Genomic DNA, 20,158 nt, shown 5'->3' on the forward strand with positions numbered 1-20,158 from the left:
CCATGTAATGTAAATAGGCCTATTTTTCAATGCCAAATACTGGGGGGAAAAAATCAAAAAGATATAATTTACACAGCATTGCAATAATTTACTGGGATTGGCACTAATTGGAAAAACTAAGATTAAGGTATTAGACAAAATAACTGAATAGTGTGATTCAGGAGTCAAAAATGGAAGCAATTTGCACTTGGCTCTTTGGATTACAAAATGTCAAATTCTACTGGTACTTACTTGCTACTATCTTGTCTGTGATACTACCCACAAACTGCTGGTTTAAGATAAGTAAGAATAAAAGATGAAAAGATGGAAGATTGAAAACTTAATACAATTTTCAAATCTGTATGCAGAGAAAAATAGTCAGATCTTGGGAATGTTGAGAAGGAAGAAGCTGTAAGTTTTCTATATAGGGAGAGAGGGCACGAGACTTACAGGTTATGTTCCTAAGTGGAGAGAGAGGTGTCAGGATGGTAGTGTTAAAAGGAGCAGAGGTCTGGTAATAATAACCTCGGTTATTAGCATCAAGATATCACCAGTTACAGAAGGCCCAAGTTATGTATAAGAACTGAAGAGTGCTTGCATATTCATGACCTTTGAAACAGATATATTCCGACAAGAAATAGCAGACCAACAGCTTTCTACTCAAACTACTAAAACAAACCAATGTTTGGCTACTTGCTAAATTGCTGAGACCTTGCTAAGTGCATCTGGAACATCTGGAACCTCAAAGTAAGGTATAAAATCATTTGCTGTGACACCAAAAATACAATTTCAAAGAGATCACCTCCGATCAGATTAAATAATCGAAGAACAGCAGCCCTCAGAGCAAAATTTAAGTGTTCTGCTTTCCCTTTCTTCTTCATACGATATCCTAGAAAATTCTGCTTCCTCCCACCCCAGAAAGGGAAGCAGACAGAAGTGAGAAAGTTGGGAAATAATGTCTATTATCAAAGATATAGCGACTTGCCAGATGATCTTTCCCCTAATTCCCTCTCTCCTCCTGTGCCTATTCAATTTCTTGCTCAAATTAACCCCTATCAAACCTCATTTAAGTGCCTTCACATTCAGGCTTACTGTGGTCTTCCCACTGAGAATAAGAAATAAAGCATACTCTTTGATTCCTAATCATATCCTAATTATATTTTTTTCCTAAAATTTAGTTGCTTTACCCACATTTACTGTCTCAAGATCAGTGGGGAATATGAAAATAAACAATCTGGTTTACCAGTACTGTGCTGGCTGAAATGATTTCCAAATGTCTCCAAAAACCCACACTTTGAAAACTTTCTGGATTCTTTTCACACAAACCTTCAATACTCTTTAAGAAGGAGAGAAGGAAAGGAAGTCTGTTCTCTTGGCTCTTACAGACCATTCTTAGTGCTCCTCTTATCCATACAGTAATTTCTTCAGCATCTTTCACTGGATACTTCACACTCTTCTCACATTTTTATATGGAGTAACACAGTTCTGCCCAGATCTCCTACTCCCCTTCCCTCTATGCAACTTCCCTAGATGATGACATAATTTTAAGCCAAACATATGTCAAAGTTTGTCACTTCTCTCTATTAAATTTAACAACTGTGACACTTCTTACTGCCTACTCAATCATTATGTCCCCTGTAACACCATCATCCTGACATCTCTCACATAACCTGTGAGTCTCTGAAGTGCCCTCTCTCCCTATGTAGACAATATACAGCTTCTTCCTTCTCAACAGTCCCAAGATCCAACTATTTTCCTTTGCATAACAATTTGAAAATTGTATTCAGTTCTCAATCTTCCATCTCTCCCTAACTGCTGCAACCTTCATTTCAGTTTCCCAAGCTCACTGAAAACCAAACTGCCATAGCTTTTTGTTCTGACCATAATATACATGGCCTTATCTTTGCACTTGTCCTTTCATAAATCAAATTCAGGACTTCTTGTTCTAGCAGTAAATAATTATTTCTACTCACTATAACCACTGTAATTTTGCCAATACTGTAATTCACTCTGTATGTCTGCCACAATTAAGTTTGTTTTCTATTTCATATTACCTAGAGGCATGGAATGCACAACCCAGTACAACCTCACACCTCTAATTCCTCTAGGTAATAATAAAAAACACAACGATAATAAATTGAGACTGTCGATTCTCATGTTTTATACATTTAATTCAGACAATTCAATTCACATGTCCATCTGCATGTTAGGTGCACTGCTGTACTTAAKGTTACCGCTAGATCTGTTTGAATTTAATACAACTAAGTCGCAACTGAGCTAGTCAATACAGTCAACGAAGCCGCCAGAGCAATTCAGCTGACCAACCACTAGGCATCTGTTTTAAGGTAAGCCCAATGGCTCTTTAGTCTCTGTACAGTGACGGCACTAGCTATATCTCCACTGGGCATAATGGCTCCTTAGACAACTGAGGTCATATGAGGATTTCTATATGCACATATGTCAATTTGGAGGACACAACTGAGTCCAGCCCTTGCCTGTGATGAGGACAGCTTTACTGGTAGCAGTGAATGAGTACTGACCATAGTATGATGAAATTGGGACTACCCTCTGACTTTGCCTGGCACATCCATTTAACCAAAACCTATCCAATTCTTTAAGAATTCTTGAAACTGAATGACTTGCTAAATTAGGAGTGGATGAAAACATAACTACGTAACTCAGATGCAAAATGTATTTCACTCTTGATGATTTTAAGGAAGAGCCAGAGTCTTTCTGAAAATAGACTCACTCCAAAAAAGTAACCTGGACAATTTCTCTTTGCATTCAAGATGAGATATAGGCCTCATTTAAGTGCTACAAAAAACCCCACCTCCCTAACTAATTAATACAGAAATACTCGAACTATCAAATTCATAAAATAAAAATATCCCATAGTTGGGATAGTTCATTAATTTCATTCAACATGCAGGCTGTTGCAGGGGAAAACACTCAGCTGAAACATACATTTAAAAGAAAACATTATGGAAGAGGTGAATAATTTACTCATTTATGAGCTTGCGCTGCAGCCAAACTACAAATATTCTCTCCAAAATAGAATACTCAGAAGTTTGAAACTCATCTTGGACCTATGCCTTGCAAGACATCCACTCTTTCTTCCTTTGAAGATTCATTTTAGCTTGAAATTAGTACTTACTAAATTTAGAACAGATTCTCACAGAAGCCAAAATGGCACTGGCTCACGATCTCACAGAATCAGTTTTTTCAGACTAAGTACATGCAAAGTGTTCATCTCACATTTAAAAAAAATGTGAGAAATGGTCCACAAATTAGGTGTCATTGCACGTACAGTCCTAGCTCGAAGTTCTGGATTTGTGGTTTTGAAGGTATTCACAGACGTACATAATTATCCACAAGCAGTTCTGCAGGACCTCACTAATACGATCATACTTCCTAGGATAAAGGTCTACCTGAGAACAGAGATTAAACTTGTTTATAGCTCTCCCCCCTTTTATCATTAGTTATGTAATGCTCCTGCCCAGACGATTTAAAGACAGACTACACTATTTTATGCCCCAGGAGGGGACACAGGCTTGTTACAAGACACAGTCAACTTCACACTCTTCAAGCTCCATGTCCGAATCAAGAACTGATAGGTAGCTAGAAACAAAACAAAAAACATAGCAGAACACAGCTCACCCTTTGAGGCTTTTGCAAAGATGCCTACAGCATCTTTGACATGCCTCAGTGCTTGAAGGCCTTCTCTGCTACTTTGGTAAGGTACAGAGAAATCACTTGAAAGGTGATATGTTAGAGAAACCAGTGCTTCAGCACTTTGGTGATTCCTCATTTTAGCTGAAAGAGGAAGTTTCTAAAAGCTGAAGTTACTGCTGCATGAAAAGAAATAAAAATTGCAATTATAAAACAGATCAGACAGGAAAAGTACAAGAACCAGCCTGTTCTGCAGCTAGAGGTGTAAAATCTGATCGCATGAGGTAAAACGCAGAATGTAGTCTTGGAGCATCCAGTAACAAACTATCTCTGATTTCTATAGGTTGGGACCTAGGGGAGGAGAGAATCTGTGCAAGACAAACCCATTTGCAGGTACCATCAACTTTATTTAGTTTAATTACGTTAAGATTAGAGAGGCAAAATTTACCATTCATACTGAGAAGGGGCCAAGAAATATGCTTAAGATGTTCTTGTTCAAGCATACCAAACACTCAGAAATGATGCTGACCTTCTACTCAACACACTGTGTGCTTATAACACACAGATACTGAGATTCAGAATAACATTGTAAGAACTATCCATTCCCTAGAGAAGTCAGAAGCCCTACACACTAAAAGAATCTCAGGCTTTGGAGTACTTAAAAGCTCATCACGATCTTCGGTAATTAAGCAGTAATTTCCTTTTAAATGTCCTAATTTTGTATTTTGAATTCTAGATTTAGTAATATCATTAAATGCCACAGGCATAAAATACTTTAGAAAGACAAATTAATACTTCCTGTTGCATCAGAATAACAATTTAGACAACTTACAATCTTTTAAGATGGTACGTGGTTGCTTCATTACATATGAAATTATCCTGTATGTGTAAGGAATACCACAGATATTTTACATTTATAACAACAAATACAAAGCAAATACTACAAATCAAAAAGGCTAGCATAGTTTCTTGGGCTTGAAGAACCTCATGCTAGTATTTTAACCCAACTGAACAACTTAAAACTCCATAAAACTCAATTCTAAGCAGTCCACCATAAATGTAGCAGGATTTTGATAGCTAGCTTGTTATCTAATAACAACGATCACTTAAAAAAGTGATTTTTAGTTCCCTTAATCCGATGATAACATACCTGGCATGCCTGTAGCAAGACCCTGACCAAAAGCCAAAGCTGGATTTGCTGCTGCAGCTGCTGCAAGTGACTCTGCCTGTTGCCCTTGCTGACTCTGATTGGGAGTAAGAGGGCGTTGAGTTGCTCCAGCACGTAGAACCTACAAAAGATCAATATGATATCCTTTTGAGAAAAGGTGAGAAAGAAAACCCACTATACACTACAAAAGGTCTAAAACAGTCGCTTTATGTATTTGATGTCATTTAGCTCTAAATTTAATTTTTGCAAATACTCTTTTCTTATTGGTTTCAAGTATATATACATATAAAAAGTAACAGGCATAAACTAGTTTGCTAGCAAATGTGACGATAAAATACCTGCCCTACTCTGGACAGTAGATCTCATGTATGTTTCCTCAATGTCAATGAGTATAAAATAATGAAGAAAATCTGCAAAAATGAATTTAGAAATACATCATCATCCAGATTAACCAAACACTTGCCCTTCCCTGACAAATGTTTTGTTTATACTTCTTTTCAGCCAACTGAATGTAAGCCTGAATATTTCACAACTTGTAATAACTTGTCTAAATAATTAACACTACATTGCCAACAATGCTGCAAAAATTCATCCACTAGGCTTTAAAAAGTCACCTAACACTCCATCACCATGCAACAGAAGCTCGTTTTATGTTCTGGTAGCACATCTTTGGGAATCAATTGGCTTGAAGAGCAATCTAAATCCTTTCAACTACTCTATTTGTCTTGGTATAGGTAACTTTTTCCAGGTCTGAAATAACAGGAAAATACAATTTACAATATATCCCTACAAAATATCTTACATGTGATTTTTTTTTTTTAATCAACTGGATATATAAATTTTAAAGACAAAGCAAAAAAAAAAAAAAAAACAAATCACACACAGAGAAGATGATACACATTCAGTTATCAATACAGTTCACTGATAAACAAGATCAGTAGGAGGGAAAGCTCCACCGGAACAGTAAAACCGCGATGGAGTGACTCTGGAACTTCTTCATGGTAACTTAAAGTCACCTCCTATATGTTGAAGTCATGAAAATAGCACTGAAGTTAAATATATTTCTAGTGAAAAAAAATTCAGAAATTCAAAAATGTTTCTTCAAGCATCTGCCCAATGTAAGATTATTTTAAAATGTAGGTTTTTCCTTTGGAAAAAGGCCATCTGTTCATACTGAAATATCATACAGTGGCTCAAAAATTGCATCTAGAGTAACAACAGAGAAGTAGTATGTAAAAAAATCATTTAGAGAAAAGAAAATTCCAACAAGTTCTAGTTGTTGCTTACTCTTTATTTGGATGGTGATGTTGTACTACAACTATTCTGTTACAGAAAATTATTCAGGGCAGTACTCCTCTCCCATGAAGCAACAAATTTACTGACAGCAACTTCATGTTATTTATTTTGCTACTTTTAAAAAGACAAGGAGATATGCGTAATATTGCTAAGTTATTGCTAAACGCAACTAATTATTAGAAGTACAGAAAAATAATTCTCTCTCATGCTTTTAAAAAAAATTACTTCCTGAAATTACTACCCAATCATCACGTTAGCCTCTTAGGCTAGTTTCCAGCTTTACATTAATTTTTAAATAACTGTACAGGTAGAATTAGCTTGACAGGTTTAAACAAAGCACAGCAAGCAGATTCAAGAAACTGGTTTAATGTACTTTTTTAAAATTGGGATTATAAAATTAAGCCAGATATTTACTATGCAATAAAGGAATTTTAAAAGAGTACAATAATTGGTAATGTAAGGAAACTGAGAAATAAAAAGAAATCAAACAGTAAATTCTTTAACATTCACCTATTACATTTGTTAGAACACAAGAACATTTAAATTATGTAAAATTTTCTGTATGTTGATCTTCTTTATACATTGATATACAAAATTTAGAGGTAAGACTTTAAACACACGTCTCCTTTATATGAAGGACATACCGGTTGCTGTCCCTGTTGTGCTTGTGATGCTGCTTGCTGATTTGCTGTGGTATTTGCTGCTGCAGTTTGCTGCTGAAATAAATTGGCTGGATACACCCCCCATGGAACACCATAATACTGAGGAGGAACCACAGCAGGACCTAAACCCAGAAAACATTCTTATTCTATTTATTGCAGCTAGTTAAAATAATTGCTTGTATTGTTTATAGTATCCCTCATTGATCTATCTTCTGAACACCAAATCTGAATGCAGTATTAAAAAATACAGGAATTCTCATACTAGACAAAAAGATACACAAACATGAATGAAGAAATTAAAAGCACTTTTATCAAACCATACTTTTCTTATATAAAAATAAGTATCTTTGGGAGACTCAGGTGATAAAGGAAAACTTATGCAAGTCCTGTCAGTAACCAAAGCTTATATATCATTCAAAGTCAATTTCCACTCTTGGAAAAAGATCACTTCAGAAAAATCACAGAATGAAGCAAATCCATCCTCCTCATAGTTAAATGCTGAAACTTTGGTCTACTAATATTCCTCCATTTTGTATACTTCCTCTGCATATAAATAGAACTACTCCTTCAGCCTCCCCTTCCTACTAGGTCACACTCTTCAGAATGGGCTTAATCTTGTACACTTATCTCATTCAGCTTATTGATAAAAACAACCCCTAGAAGACTGAGTTCTGTATAACATTGTATTGTACACATCATGTATTGTGTATACATACCTTTTAATTATTTCTACTGTCTATCCTGTAAAACAACCAACTAGAAATCTAACTTTTTTCAAAATATTAAGCACAGCTCTGAATACTAAGCTGGGACTTGAATACTCAAGTATTGTTGTTTTACAGCAATATTTTTTTACTTTATAAAAAGATTCTCATGGGTTTGGGGCTTCTCTGTTGCTAGCTTGCCTTGTTTGAAAATAATATTCCTAACATCAGACCCAACCTTAATACGGAAAAACTTTTTAGAACAGAAGAAAACTGGTTGCTTCATGTAAAATTCTTGAGGAAAGAAATATTCAGAATGCATATATAACAAGATCAGCACTCCTTTAGGCTTTACATCAAAAAAATTTCAAAACTGCAAATATTAATTTGCCTACAAGTCCCTCCTTCCTAGAAACATATTTACAGAGAACGAACAGGATGGATTTCAGCTTTTTTCTAATTCTAGTCAGTAAAATTGTGATAAACACTAGACAGTGTTTATTTACCTGCTAGGGTGGCTGCTGCAGCTAATCCAGCTGCAGTATACGGGTCAGTACCTGGAGGAGCAGCACTGATAATGTATGGGTTTGGCACAAAAGCAGCTGGAGCCAAGCCTGCTGAGAATACGCCTGCTATATTAATAAACAAAGAGTTCAATTATAGCTAACATACTTAGCAAGCAGTATCATACTAAAATCAACCAGATCACAAAGCATATCTGTTAAACAAGAAATGCTTATACTGTGGAACTAAGAGCAGCGATAGGATTACAGAAATCGGCACTTCCCTCTCTTCTCACCAACCCCTTCCTCCTGCTCCCAAAGCCTAATAGCTTTGAGTTGCTGGCCTACAGACTCCAAGTCCATTTTTACCATGTATGTTCTATCCACCCTTATGTAAAACTGATTGCTCAAAGTGGGGTTTACCTCATCCAACTATAGCCACCTACAAATTATACTAGTCCTACAACTAAGTTTGTATCAAACAAATCATCTAGTATCTTATGTGCAAATAGGATGAATCACCTGCTAGAGATACAAATTTGTTTCCAATGACAATTAAAAAAAAAAAAAACCCACACCAAACAGTTTAAACCAGATACTTGGCTTTTAAACAGCCAGTTACAAGATGTGAATCTCACTTTCAAGCATCTGAACTTGATACAATGTCTGTAATGAGAAAAGACAACTGGCGAAACACAGAGTCGTGAAACAAAGCATTGCTGCCCAGACAGTTTTCCTTATAGTCAGGCTGATGCACTTTCTACAACACTGAGGTCACCAACTATTTAAGCAAGCACAGCATAAACTATGTTCCCCCTTCCGATAAGAAGTTTCTCACTAAATTTCTATTAACATGCATATAGAAGATACTGCATTTCAAAGAGGCAAGATGCAGCTGACTAGCTCAATCAACTTTAAAAACAAACCAACCAACCCAACCCCACAAGGTAGGGGCTGCTTTGCAGTCTGGAAGTCAAAGAAAGCTGCAAGACAGGACTGCGGTCTCACACAAATGCCTCAGTTGCCACGCTCCCAGCTCTAAACCTGTATTAGTCAGCTATCTAACACTGAAGAGCTGCCTCTGTATCACTTTTAACACCCAAGCTACAGGCTGCTGATCCCTGTCTGAATAGGGCAGATAGAATCTAGCTAAAGAAGCTGACAGGGAAACTTAACCTTCACCTTATCATAGGAGAAGACAAGACAGGCCCCTTTTGAGATTCTGCTTTCTATTTCTTCCTGTCATCCTGACAACTTTCTTTCCTCACAGCCAAAGTACACAGATGCACACACCTCAGCAGCCAAGTGCTGAAAATCAAGTCTGGTGGAGAGTGACAGGAGCAGGAATCTTTAAATCTGCCCTAAGGTGCCAGAATTTGAGGAGCTCCCTTCCCTAAATGAGTAACTGCTACCGTGTACCTTCCAACCCCTCCAAAAATACACAGCCTCCCTATAGTGGCTGCTGCCTCAGTTCTGGAGAAAACTGATTCCACTGTTACTGAAATGTAGTCTCTGTGTTGAGCATCAAGAACTTTATGCACTTAATTCATTCACTGGACTACTTAGAACAGCAAAAATTCTTGCTAAAGAATAATTCCATCACTGGGTAGGGTATCCCCAGGAGTAATGAGCTCTGTTTAAAAGATACTGTTAACAATTAAGAAGCAATTCCTTAATCCAAACAATAAAGCTTTGACTTACAATTCTTACTATACAATGGGTTTAACTGGATTATCATAAATATTAAATTGTGCAATATAACAGAATCACATATTTCTGTTATTTGTAGATAAAGCTGTTTCTACTTTCAACAGCAGAAAAGCTTTTTTAGTTTTTCTCCCATCAAAAGCTTTTCTCCCATCAACAGTGCTACATAAGCAAAAGTAATTTTCATTTCTTCGCATACAACAGCTCAAAGTAGGCAAAAAATTACACAAAAGAATATCAATCTGAAAACATTTAACATTCTCTAAAGACAGAACAGTTTTATTCAGCCATCCTTAGAATACCTATTTGAATTAGAATAAACGGCAAAACTGAAGTCAGTATACCAAAGCCACACATAACTTTTGTCATCAATACCTACCATATTTTACAAAAACCTCACCTATGTGTGGCTGCTGAGCTGCAGCCAGTGCATATTGCTGCTGCTGGGCTGCTGTTAACTGTTGAACAGTCAGAGCATTAGTCCTCTGGAAAAGCTAGTAGAAAAAAAAGGAAGCATTTAAATTCTCAAGTCAGGGTTATATTTTACTGGGATTTACTTACAGAAAGAGATTTTAAACCAGGTTTCTATCTAAAAAAATTACTCACCTGGAAAATTACACACCAATATTCTAAGTTTATATACAAATTTATTTGCCTTTGACTAAGTCACAGACATTTAATAAAATGAAATACATTAAGAATTATATGCTTAAGTGACTAATTATCAGAGAGGAAAACGCACAACTTAAAGGACCAATCTGGCATGTTTTCAGGTCCAGGACTAACCTGCTGTTGAGAATTGTAGTCAAAGAGTCCTACAGCAGCTCCTGAAGAGTCCATTTGTACCTGATTGCCAGGATAATCAAATTGTAGAGAATCAAGACCAACTTGTTCCATGGCATCCAGATTCTGATTTTCTGGGTTTGAAAATTCTTCTACCAGAGGCTTGTGGGTTGTAGGATTGGGAAGTGGACCTAATCCCTCTGTGGTGCTAGGATTGGGACCCAAGCGCTCAGCTACTTCTGTTGGGGAGGCTTGTCGACTTCCAGGGGTACGACTGTACAGAAGAAATTCAAGACAGACTCTTACAGCCTTTTAAGTAAAGCAATCTATGGACAGCATACAGTATTCCTATTTAAAAAGAACCTCTGAACTGAGAGACTTTACAAATGCAAACAAGAGAGACCGATTTTAGTAATTTTAACCAGAACGCATTGACTGCTCAAGATRAAGGACACATTTTGTTTCAAAGCACTAAAAAAACAAAACAAAACAAAAAAAAGCAAAAAACAACTAACCAACCACACACTCACTTTAGACTATAGAGTCACTGTAAGGAAGAAAAAAAAAAAATCTTTCAGGCTATTCTGAACGAAATGGAGTTAACCGTGGTTACCTGTAACTTTTGTGAAGGCTCTTTATTGCATTTTGGGAATGACATGAATTCTTATAAAATGTATTGAGTAAAACTAGAAAAAAGAAAATAGCTAAGCAGATCGCATATAAAAGGAGAGGAAAAGAGACAACAYATACTTTAACTGGAAAAGAAAAACAAAATATAATGAATATCTTTCAAATTTCAAAAGCAAACAAAACAAAACTCACACCTCTAACTAAAATGGACTAATAACTGTCTCATTTAGCAGTTGACTAAAGTATTTCATTTTCTACCCAGCTTGTTTAGTAGACTACACCACATGACAACTCAGGAAAAAAGTATTCCTAATATAATCCCATCAACTCTATCTCAGCTTCTCTAAGAATAAATATAGCCTGCTTTTTCAGAGGAAAATCTTTAGGATAGAGTAAGAGGTAGGTGTTGATTTCTTTTGACAGGGAATAAGACAAATGTATTCAGCTGGAAATTATTTACTATGCTAAAAACCTAAATTACTTTTGATTTTGCAGAATTAAAGGGTCTATACCAGGAGTACACTGCCAGATTAGTGTACTGTGCTATTTATTCTAGGATAGACACAGCCTAAATACTACCTGTTCTCCTCCTACAGAACTCCAGAGCTGAATTCTCTTTTACTGAATGAAGCATAAGAATAATGTGGAGAAATCTGCTAGTACATATGTATTTTCTAATATCAACTCTAAAGACAGTATAGTTAGAAAGCAGTCTTCTAGCAAATTCAGTAAACAATACAGTATGCTCCATTACTTTGAAAAAAAATTCAACGTAAAACAGTTACACTATTTTTTTGAATTTAGTAAAGAACAACTTTGTAACAGTCATCTATGCTATAATCTAAGAATCCTAGCTAGAAACCAAACCTTGCTCAAAGTATTATTCAGATGTTAAAGCCATTAAACATTCCTTATTTGTCCCCCGTGATACACAGTATTTAAAGTCAAGAACAAAAAGGCAGTTATTTCAGTACACATTTTAGGAAAAAAAGAAAAAAAAAGAAAACAAACACCTGTAAGTACGTACAATAAAATACATGGAGAAGGACAGGACAAACTTTACTTTTTAATAGCTATGTTTACCTAATATATATTGCTTCTTATATTGGTGCTGTTCTGTTGCTATAGTTAAAGTTGTGTCAATACTTCAATTATAAACCTCTGTTTGGAGGGCTTTATAACACCACTTCATATGGGCCATTTAAGTTAGATGGCCTTGCTTTTTGAGAGGTTTACTGGCTTTGGATGCTTTTTTTGCACTTGTAAAGTTTTAATAATTACTCTCTTTAAATAATACAAAAAATACTTTAGCAAGCAATTGTTTTAAAATTGAAAGTTTCTGGTAAAGAAAAGCAGGACAAAAAAGTATTCTGCATTTTCAACAAGCAATATTGAAATTAACTGCATTTATTTTGCATATTGTAGCATGCACCCGAAAGGAACTAATTATTTTAAGCTCTGTAATAAGCTTAGTATTATATTCTTTTCAATAACATGTCTTGAAAAATAGACCTGAAGAATCCCTCCTTAGCCTTAGGTAATTACATTTTTTAAAAGGGTAGGAAATACTTATGTATGGGATTCAAACATGCATTTTAATATAGTGGCTCAATCATAAACTAATGAAACCACAGCTATTCAGTTACGTTCATCACATTAATATCAATTTATGAGCAGCACACTCATTTTCTGATTTTGTTAATTTTTCTGTATGACAGTTATAAATGCATCACATAGTCATTTAAAAAACAGAAAGAACAGTCCTTTAAAAATAACCAATTTAAAATCCAGTTTAGTATTAGGAAAACACAGGCTGGCTGTGCTGTCATACACAAGTTCACAGGTCAAAATCTCAAGGTTGGTCCAAATTTTTTCAAAGAAAACAACCAAACCACAACACCATTCTACACTGTGAATAGATGACAGTTAACTGTGTGAATAGGGAAACAGATCATTTCTCCTTAATCAAATAACTAGTTTCTACAAAGACTTTTTGGAGAAATAATTGTGTTAGGGTACACTACCCACTAGTAAAGTTAGATGGTAGATTAAAATTCCGTAGGACTAATTCCCTACAACAAGAGTCAGATGCAAGAGTTGAAGTATTAAAAAGAAGCAGAGAGAAAGGAATTTAGTTTATAATTATAAGGGTGAAAGCTTTCATTCCTCTTTTAATTCACCCCATTTTGCAGGTGATCATTTACTTTGAAGAACTACTATATTAAGATGAATTTGTCTCATGAAAAGTAACACACACGCTAATGACATCTTAGGAAACATGTGGCACAGTGGGAAAGGGAGACGTGAGGTAGGAAGACTCAATCTGCAGCTGAATAATGTTTAAAGCTGACACACAAACCAGAACTGTAATAATGCCTTAAGAGACATGCTTGTCTTCTTGAGAAACAGTTAAAAGCTTACTTAAAATCTTTGCAATCGGCATCCATTCCATTTGGCAAACCTCTGCCATTTATTTTAGTAACATCCTCATCATCTCCTTGTTTAAGATCTCTGTTTTTGTCCTCCTCAAATGGAGAAGCCTTGCCTTTCTGATCTCCTTTCTCAGGTCCATCTGTTTCAGCATCTCTAGTGCCCTGAGGAAAAAGAATCTGTTTGATTCTGAATATTGAACAGAACACAATAGGAACACCACAAGGTGACCTAATTCTACACTAAAGTGCACGTAAACAATACAGCATTTTGTTTTCAAAAGAAATTGCATTTGGTGGGTAACTTGGTCATCAAGTTTCAACCACATGCAATTAATAACTGCCAAAAGGTGAAAGGGAATGCCAGGATTTATAATGGAAGAGCTAACTCAACCTTAACTATAGCGGTGCCGTTAAAGCAGTAACACCTCAAATTAATTTTATTTTATACAGTTAAAATATCCAGTACAACCCCCCCCATTAGAACAACAGAAAAGGAAGACCTAGAATAAAGGCCATCATACACTTTTACTTAAATGATTTCCACTCTTTCTCCTACCTTGATTTAAAGGTATTAGCTAAGTATTGTTTTTAAGACAGCTATTTACTCAAGATTCCCAAACCACTTCCCTCTGATCTCTTCACATTAGGCCCTTCCAACCAAGGAAGGAAGGCAGATAGCAACTGCACGCTTCCTTAGCTAAAGGGAAAAGGTAAGCAAGAAAAATGGACAAGTGAAGTCAAAATATAAGCATGTAAAACAGTAAGGCTGTAGTAGGTAAATATGCAAGCTTAACCCACTATATTACTTACAAAAGCTCCTTTCCTAAACCGGGAATCCAATTTATCAGCTGGAGAGGAACTTAACACATATTCTACCATGCTCACTCCAAGGCCACCACTTTCTGATCGTGGAGACAATACAGCATTTACTTCACTGTTTCCATGAAAACCCTGTCCAGGCTTTCTCTGTACCATAATAGGTTGCGACATAGAATGGTCTGTCAAAAAAAAAAAAAAAAATTATATACACACACACACACTACTTATTGTACTTTTTGAATAAAACTTGTAATGCTTTCACATTTCATTACAGAGGCAATATTCAATAATACCAAAATTAAATAAAAAAAATTCTAAACCCCAGTTTCAAGAAGTGTTACTGGCATAAAACAATCAGTGGAAGTATACATTTTCAGAATTAAAATGAAAGGAAACCAAAATTTAATACAAATTTATAACACTAACATTTATAACAGTATTTTATTTTGAAAAAAAGTTTTGTGAGCAGGAATGATTTGTTCAACAATCACTTACGAGGAGTTCCCCATGCAGTCTCTCGCCACTCATCACCAAGGAATATGCCTTTTTGCCCATCTTTTGCTGAATCATCAGGTTCCCAAAACTTTTTGGCAGGTAAAAGCTATTTAAAAGAGAAAATTACTTTGTTTAAAATGTGCATATAAATAGCAAAAAACAACAATGCAATTAAGAGGATATGAATAATTTATTTTAGAAACACTATTAATAATCAGCTGTACATAAGGAAGAACATTATAGTTAAGTAATAAATCAAAAAACTCAGAAGTCAAGTTCTGCTACTGAAACTGATGCTGCATGAAGTAACTGCTCAAAATGACCCCTACAAGACTGAAATTCTGAAGTTATCAGAACAGATGCAGAAAATAGAAGCAGCTAAGAAAGCTAACCAAATTATCCCTGTATCAAACCAAGTCAATTCTCTCAGAAAAGTTATCATCTCTAAATGTGAAACTGCCTTCTTTATATTTTGGCTCAAAAACTTGGCCTTTAACCAATACTGTCACGATAACCAGAAACAGAAGATCACTATGGATATGCTCATTACAAATCAGTGACCTTCACATTTGAGTTCCATGTGCCAAACAATTCATTCAGCTGTATGATTTTCTTGTTACTACTTTTAAAGAAAAAAAGAGAGATCAGTATCAGAATTGCTACTTGCACTGTATTCAAGAGCAAAAGGTTTACCATGACATTGCAGACATATCACACAAACAAAAAAACCCCTCTGTAGTCAGCATTCTTATTCTTCTACTTTGCTACTTTTATTTTTTTAACTTTTAACATCAACAGCAGTATAACCAAACTCTGCATATCACATTTTTTCTTGGATATATAATTGAAACATTGTATTCTCAGGTTGGATGTTATGCGCTATACAGGACCCATCAACTGAATCTACAATGAAAACACTAACTTCCAAAAAAATAGGGAAAAGCTTTGAAGACAGCACCCTAACCTATTGTACTTTGCAAAATGCAACATTTTATTTAACATTTTAAATTTTGTGCATATAGAAAAAATGTAATCTGATAAAGCATTGTTTTCTCAAGTTTGTAGACAGTAACAGCATACATTCTGGAGTTCTCATTCTCCTGTTACTTGAAATGACTAACAAAATTGTTCTCAACCTCACAGCTGCTTTATAATAAGAGACCTGATGAAACCACTAACAAGACTCACAGTATTTTTAATAGATATTGCTTAATCTTGCATTGCAACAGTTTGTGATAAAGGCTTAAGAAAAAGATTGCCATTAGCAGTCAACACTAACAATGAAAGAAACTAGCTCAAGGGAGCTCCTCTTCTATAATTTCAGGATTGACAATTCAAGTTTTCTGTTTCCCAGAAGGCTTATCAGAAATGAAGTATTTGTAACTAGTTAACTACATACTTAAAATCCTGTGTTTCTTACAGCAAAATTTCATTACCGCAAAATGAGGAAAAATAAACAGCCAGGATGAGGGAAAATAAAAAGCCAAAGCTCAATAAAACTATTTAGAGGAGAGTACTATGCTTGCAACAGTATTACAGTATTATGACACATGCTGACAGACACATCCACTCTCTTAATACACGTGAGAATCACCACCAGGTGTCAAACATATTCAGGGAACATCAGGTAATTTAAAGTTTTCTATAAATTTAAGAATTGGATGTGGTTAGCCATCAGAATTTAGAAATCCATCCATGGAGTCATACAATTGCAATTCAACCAAAAAGCAATAGGTTATAAATATCAGCTCAACCTAGACAATCTAGTAATTCTTTCTAGCTTTACACTGCACTGAGTTTGGACTACTGCTTATTTTAATTTTGCAGGCTAGTGGTAGAAAAAAAGCAAGCATTTCATGACATCTATGMAACTTCGGTTTTGAGAAAGGGAAAAAGAATCACATTTTATTTTAAACATGCTCTAACAAAGTTCAAAGATGTTTCTAGCTAAGATTAGAGCTATGAGAAATGCAAATGTGAAGGTCAGAGCAAAAGAGATGAAGTAGTATCTTTGGTCATAAAATTAACATGTACCTTCCAGTATGTTTACCTGAAATTGGACCACAATTTTTAAATCCCATTATTCGACAGGTGTTCAGATAATACAGTCATAAGGGCAATAAGCAAACTTAATTAGAATACACCCCAATTCTGCTTTTTATTCCAAAACTCATTTGCAGGATTTCTGTCAGCAGACTGTCTGCTGTTAGAAAGCTGTAATAATTCTCCCAGGCAAAAGTATAATGAAAATTGTGTTTTAAAATTGCTTACTCTCAAATTCCAAACAGATCTATTCAGCTGCCTAAGATATTATGCACTCAGGTACACAAAAAGTATCTTTAATATGATATAATGGATCATCTGTACCTCAAGAGGCTAAATTTAAACTGTATGCAATTTAAGATCAAACAGCTTCACAGGAAAAGTATTTTTGGGTTAAGTTTCACACAATCAAGAAGTCCCTTAAATATATGAAGAGACTGAATTTTTCTAAGTTTGCAGATTTGAATCTCCTGGATGGCTACCAGGGTCATCTGGACCTTTTTTTGACAGCTGATAGGTATGGCATCTACCTCTTTTTAAGGATATGATCTAGCTACTGGTTTGCCATATAAATGAATAGCCCTAAGAGTTGTCAACTACCTTGCGGAACTCAAAAAAAAAAATTACTTTTGGGAAAAACAGAACAAGTGTGTTCACAGATAAGAACAACTCATTTGGTCAGTTCTACTGAAAAAGACAGAATCAAGATCCCAAGGCTTCACAAACTAATATTAAAAATAACTGTGATCATCTTGCTTTACCTTTAGTAATACACCTTTTGTTCAGTATTCTCTGCATTTAATCCAATAATTTGTAGTTGAAAAGAGATGTTACAAAAATACATCCAATCTTGATTCAAAATAATGGAAAAAATTGCCATCTCTCCTACTATACTCTTCCAATAGAACACGAAAAATGTTGCCTTCAATATCAGCACCAGTTCCTGTTACATCTCTGCTAGAACAAACCCTTCTAAGTACAGATAATAAACAGTTATGCTAAAACCGCCTCTTAATTGGCTCTCCGATAAGTAACTGCATAGTCTTGAATACTGGATTGTGAATTAAGGATTTTTTTTTTTTTTTTTTAATATCAGAAGCCATTCCTATGAAGTTCTGACACTGGAAGTGGACACCATATCCCTAAAGTGAAATTTGTATATGCTTTGATCCTCCTTTTCAGGTTTCTGTAAGAGTGGGCATTATTAAAAGATTTAGTTTTACATTCTGTTTGGCAATTAATTTTATGTATGCCTGAAGTAGGTCAACCCGAAGCCCATTATGCTGGCTCTGACAACAACAAACAGCAGATGCCTAGAGAAGAGGAGCAACAGCCTTCATCAGCATTTCCTCAGAATATTATCCTGACCTTAACGGTCATGATAGCTTTTGGAAGTTAGAGCTAGAAGCATCATCTGTGTTTAACCGATGTAACAGCTAAAATTTCAGACCTTTGAGAAAGATGCTTGCGATACAGCAGATCTCTTGCTAATAAAACTTTGATCTGTTTCTTTACAGAATAAATTAGCAAAGAATTGCAAGACAGAAACAGATCAAGAAAAGAGTACATCTGGCTCATATTACACATTCATATTCACAATATCGATTTATACCAAGGTCAACCTGAACACAGCTCAGATGGACAGTTTAGCTAAAGGATTTCTATTACATTTTATTTCCAGTACCTTTTACGATACCATGAAAACAGATTCCATACTATTTTCCTTCACATTAGCACATGGAAGAGATACTGGCTTGAGTAGTCAGATACAGTCTTGGCTTTAATAATAATGTGAAAAATAAGACTTAATAGCCTTTTAATGTCTGGAAGTATTGAATTCCAATAAAAACAAAAACAGAGACCAAGAAGGATTAGAATTATGAACAAGAAATGAAGTTCAGTTCAGAGAAAACTTTATCTGGACAGAAATTGAGGAAGAAAATGACCATCCAATAGCTAAAAGTGTATCACTTGAAATCGCCTCCCTTTCAAACCTTTCAAAGTAGGCAGAAGACAGAACCTAAGAATGTACAACTACCAATTCTTTTTTACGTGGGTATTTATGAGGCTATTTCCTTTAATATTGTGAAGGGCTATAAAATAACTAGAAAGAAGGTCGTAACTGCCATGGAATCTGTTCCATAACTTCATTATTATCTTGCAGTACATTAAGAAAATTGAGTAAATCAACCCAGCTATCTGAACCTGTATTAAATCAAGATACTTGGAGGACACTGTTGAAATGAAAGACAACCTATTAAGTGCAGGGTCACAATATGTCATATTCAAGTTCTGATACCATTCTACTGAACTAGAACTCCGCTTTGTTTTAAACATCTTCACAGATCTGCAAAATACCAGGAAAAGGCACAAATAAAATTATAAACAGTGCAGAAACATCTCCTTCAATCTGAGGTAACCTAAAACCAGAAGATTTGCTCAATTAAATCATCAGGCATTTGTGCTATCCTTCACCTTCACTACTGCCAATCTTTCAGAATACTTTGTGGGTAGCAAGAGAACAAACTCCAAACTGAATCTTACCTACTCACTCTACCACATTGCTGGTACTATGGTAGATATCTCACTAGCACCTTTGCCTTTCAAAAGAATTCTTTTATTTCTGGAGAGGGGAAAAGCATATCTAGAGCAGCTACTCAGAACAGGGCTAACTCTGTTATTGCTATTTCAAATGGGAGATAGTTCAACAGAGTCAATATGGGACCCTGGATGAGGCAAAATTTGCTGTAACGACAACTGACTGGTTAAATACTTCATGAAAAGTTAGAAAACAAAATATGAGAATAGTTCAAGTAACATGTCAGTCTAGATATGTTCAGCAACTAAAATATGACATTAGTTTTTCATCAACAAATTATGCATTCCCTAAAGATTACAATCCTATACTTATTTTAAGAAAATTAAGGTGAAATATTGTTACTGATTTGATTATCAAAAAGCTTTATCAAATGCCCTGCAAGACAACCGGATCAGTACTGAAATCTTCATTTGATGTGTATTTATCTCATTACRTCCTGCCATGACGAGCAACCCTTAACACATGTGGATTACTTTCTAAACATTTCAGCTCCTTCAAAGGCAGACTTAAAAGAAAAAACCCTTCTTCTGCTTAACTTTATTACACAATAGCATCATTCATCATGGTTAAGGTCTTCTTTTAAGTAGCAGCACTAAAGGTATAGTAAGTTATCACACGTCTCTGCTTTTTTTCTGGAACGAAAACCCTTCACATATCCCAGTCTTCTTG

General features: G+C 35.3%; 1 protein-coding gene across 11 annotated transcripts in view; it reads right to left on the reverse strand.

The window, feature by feature from the left end:
- Window positions 1–20,158, reverse strand: part of PUM2 (pumilio RNA binding family member 2) — a 71,683-nt gene that overhangs the window by 27,626 nt on the left and 23,899 nt on the right. For 9 of the 11 annotated variants that reach the window (XM_026066811.1, XM_026066773.1, XM_026066796.1 and 6 more), the window contains 8 exons: window positions 14,848–14,953; window positions 14,344–14,531; window positions 13,523–13,695; window positions 10,475–10,745; window positions 10,089–10,182; window positions 7,985–8,110; window positions 6,757–6,896; window positions 4,799–4,937 (listed from right to left, as the gene is read on the reverse strand). In XM_026066811.1, the coding sequence (XP_025922596.1) occupies window positions 4,799–4,937; window positions 6,757–6,896; window positions 7,985–8,110; window positions 10,089–10,182; window positions 10,475–10,745; window positions 13,523–13,695; window positions 14,344–14,531; window positions 14,848–14,953 (1,237 nt within the window). The remainder of the gene's footprint in view (window positions 1–4,798; window positions 4,938–6,756; window positions 6,897–7,984; window positions 8,111–10,088; window positions 10,183–10,474; window positions 10,746–13,522; window positions 13,696–14,343; window positions 14,532–14,847; window positions 14,954–20,158) is intronic. The other 2 variants (XM_026066749.1, XM_026066766.1) reach the window with 1 other exon arrangement.

This window comes from Apteryx rowi, unplaced genomic scaffold (assembly GCF_003343035.1).
Source record: "Apteryx rowi isolate R43461 unplaced genomic scaffold, aptRow1 scaffold_1032, whole genome shotgun sequence".
Lineage (NCBI taxonomy): Eukaryota > Metazoa > Chordata > Aves > Apterygiformes > Apterygidae > Apteryx > Apteryx rowi.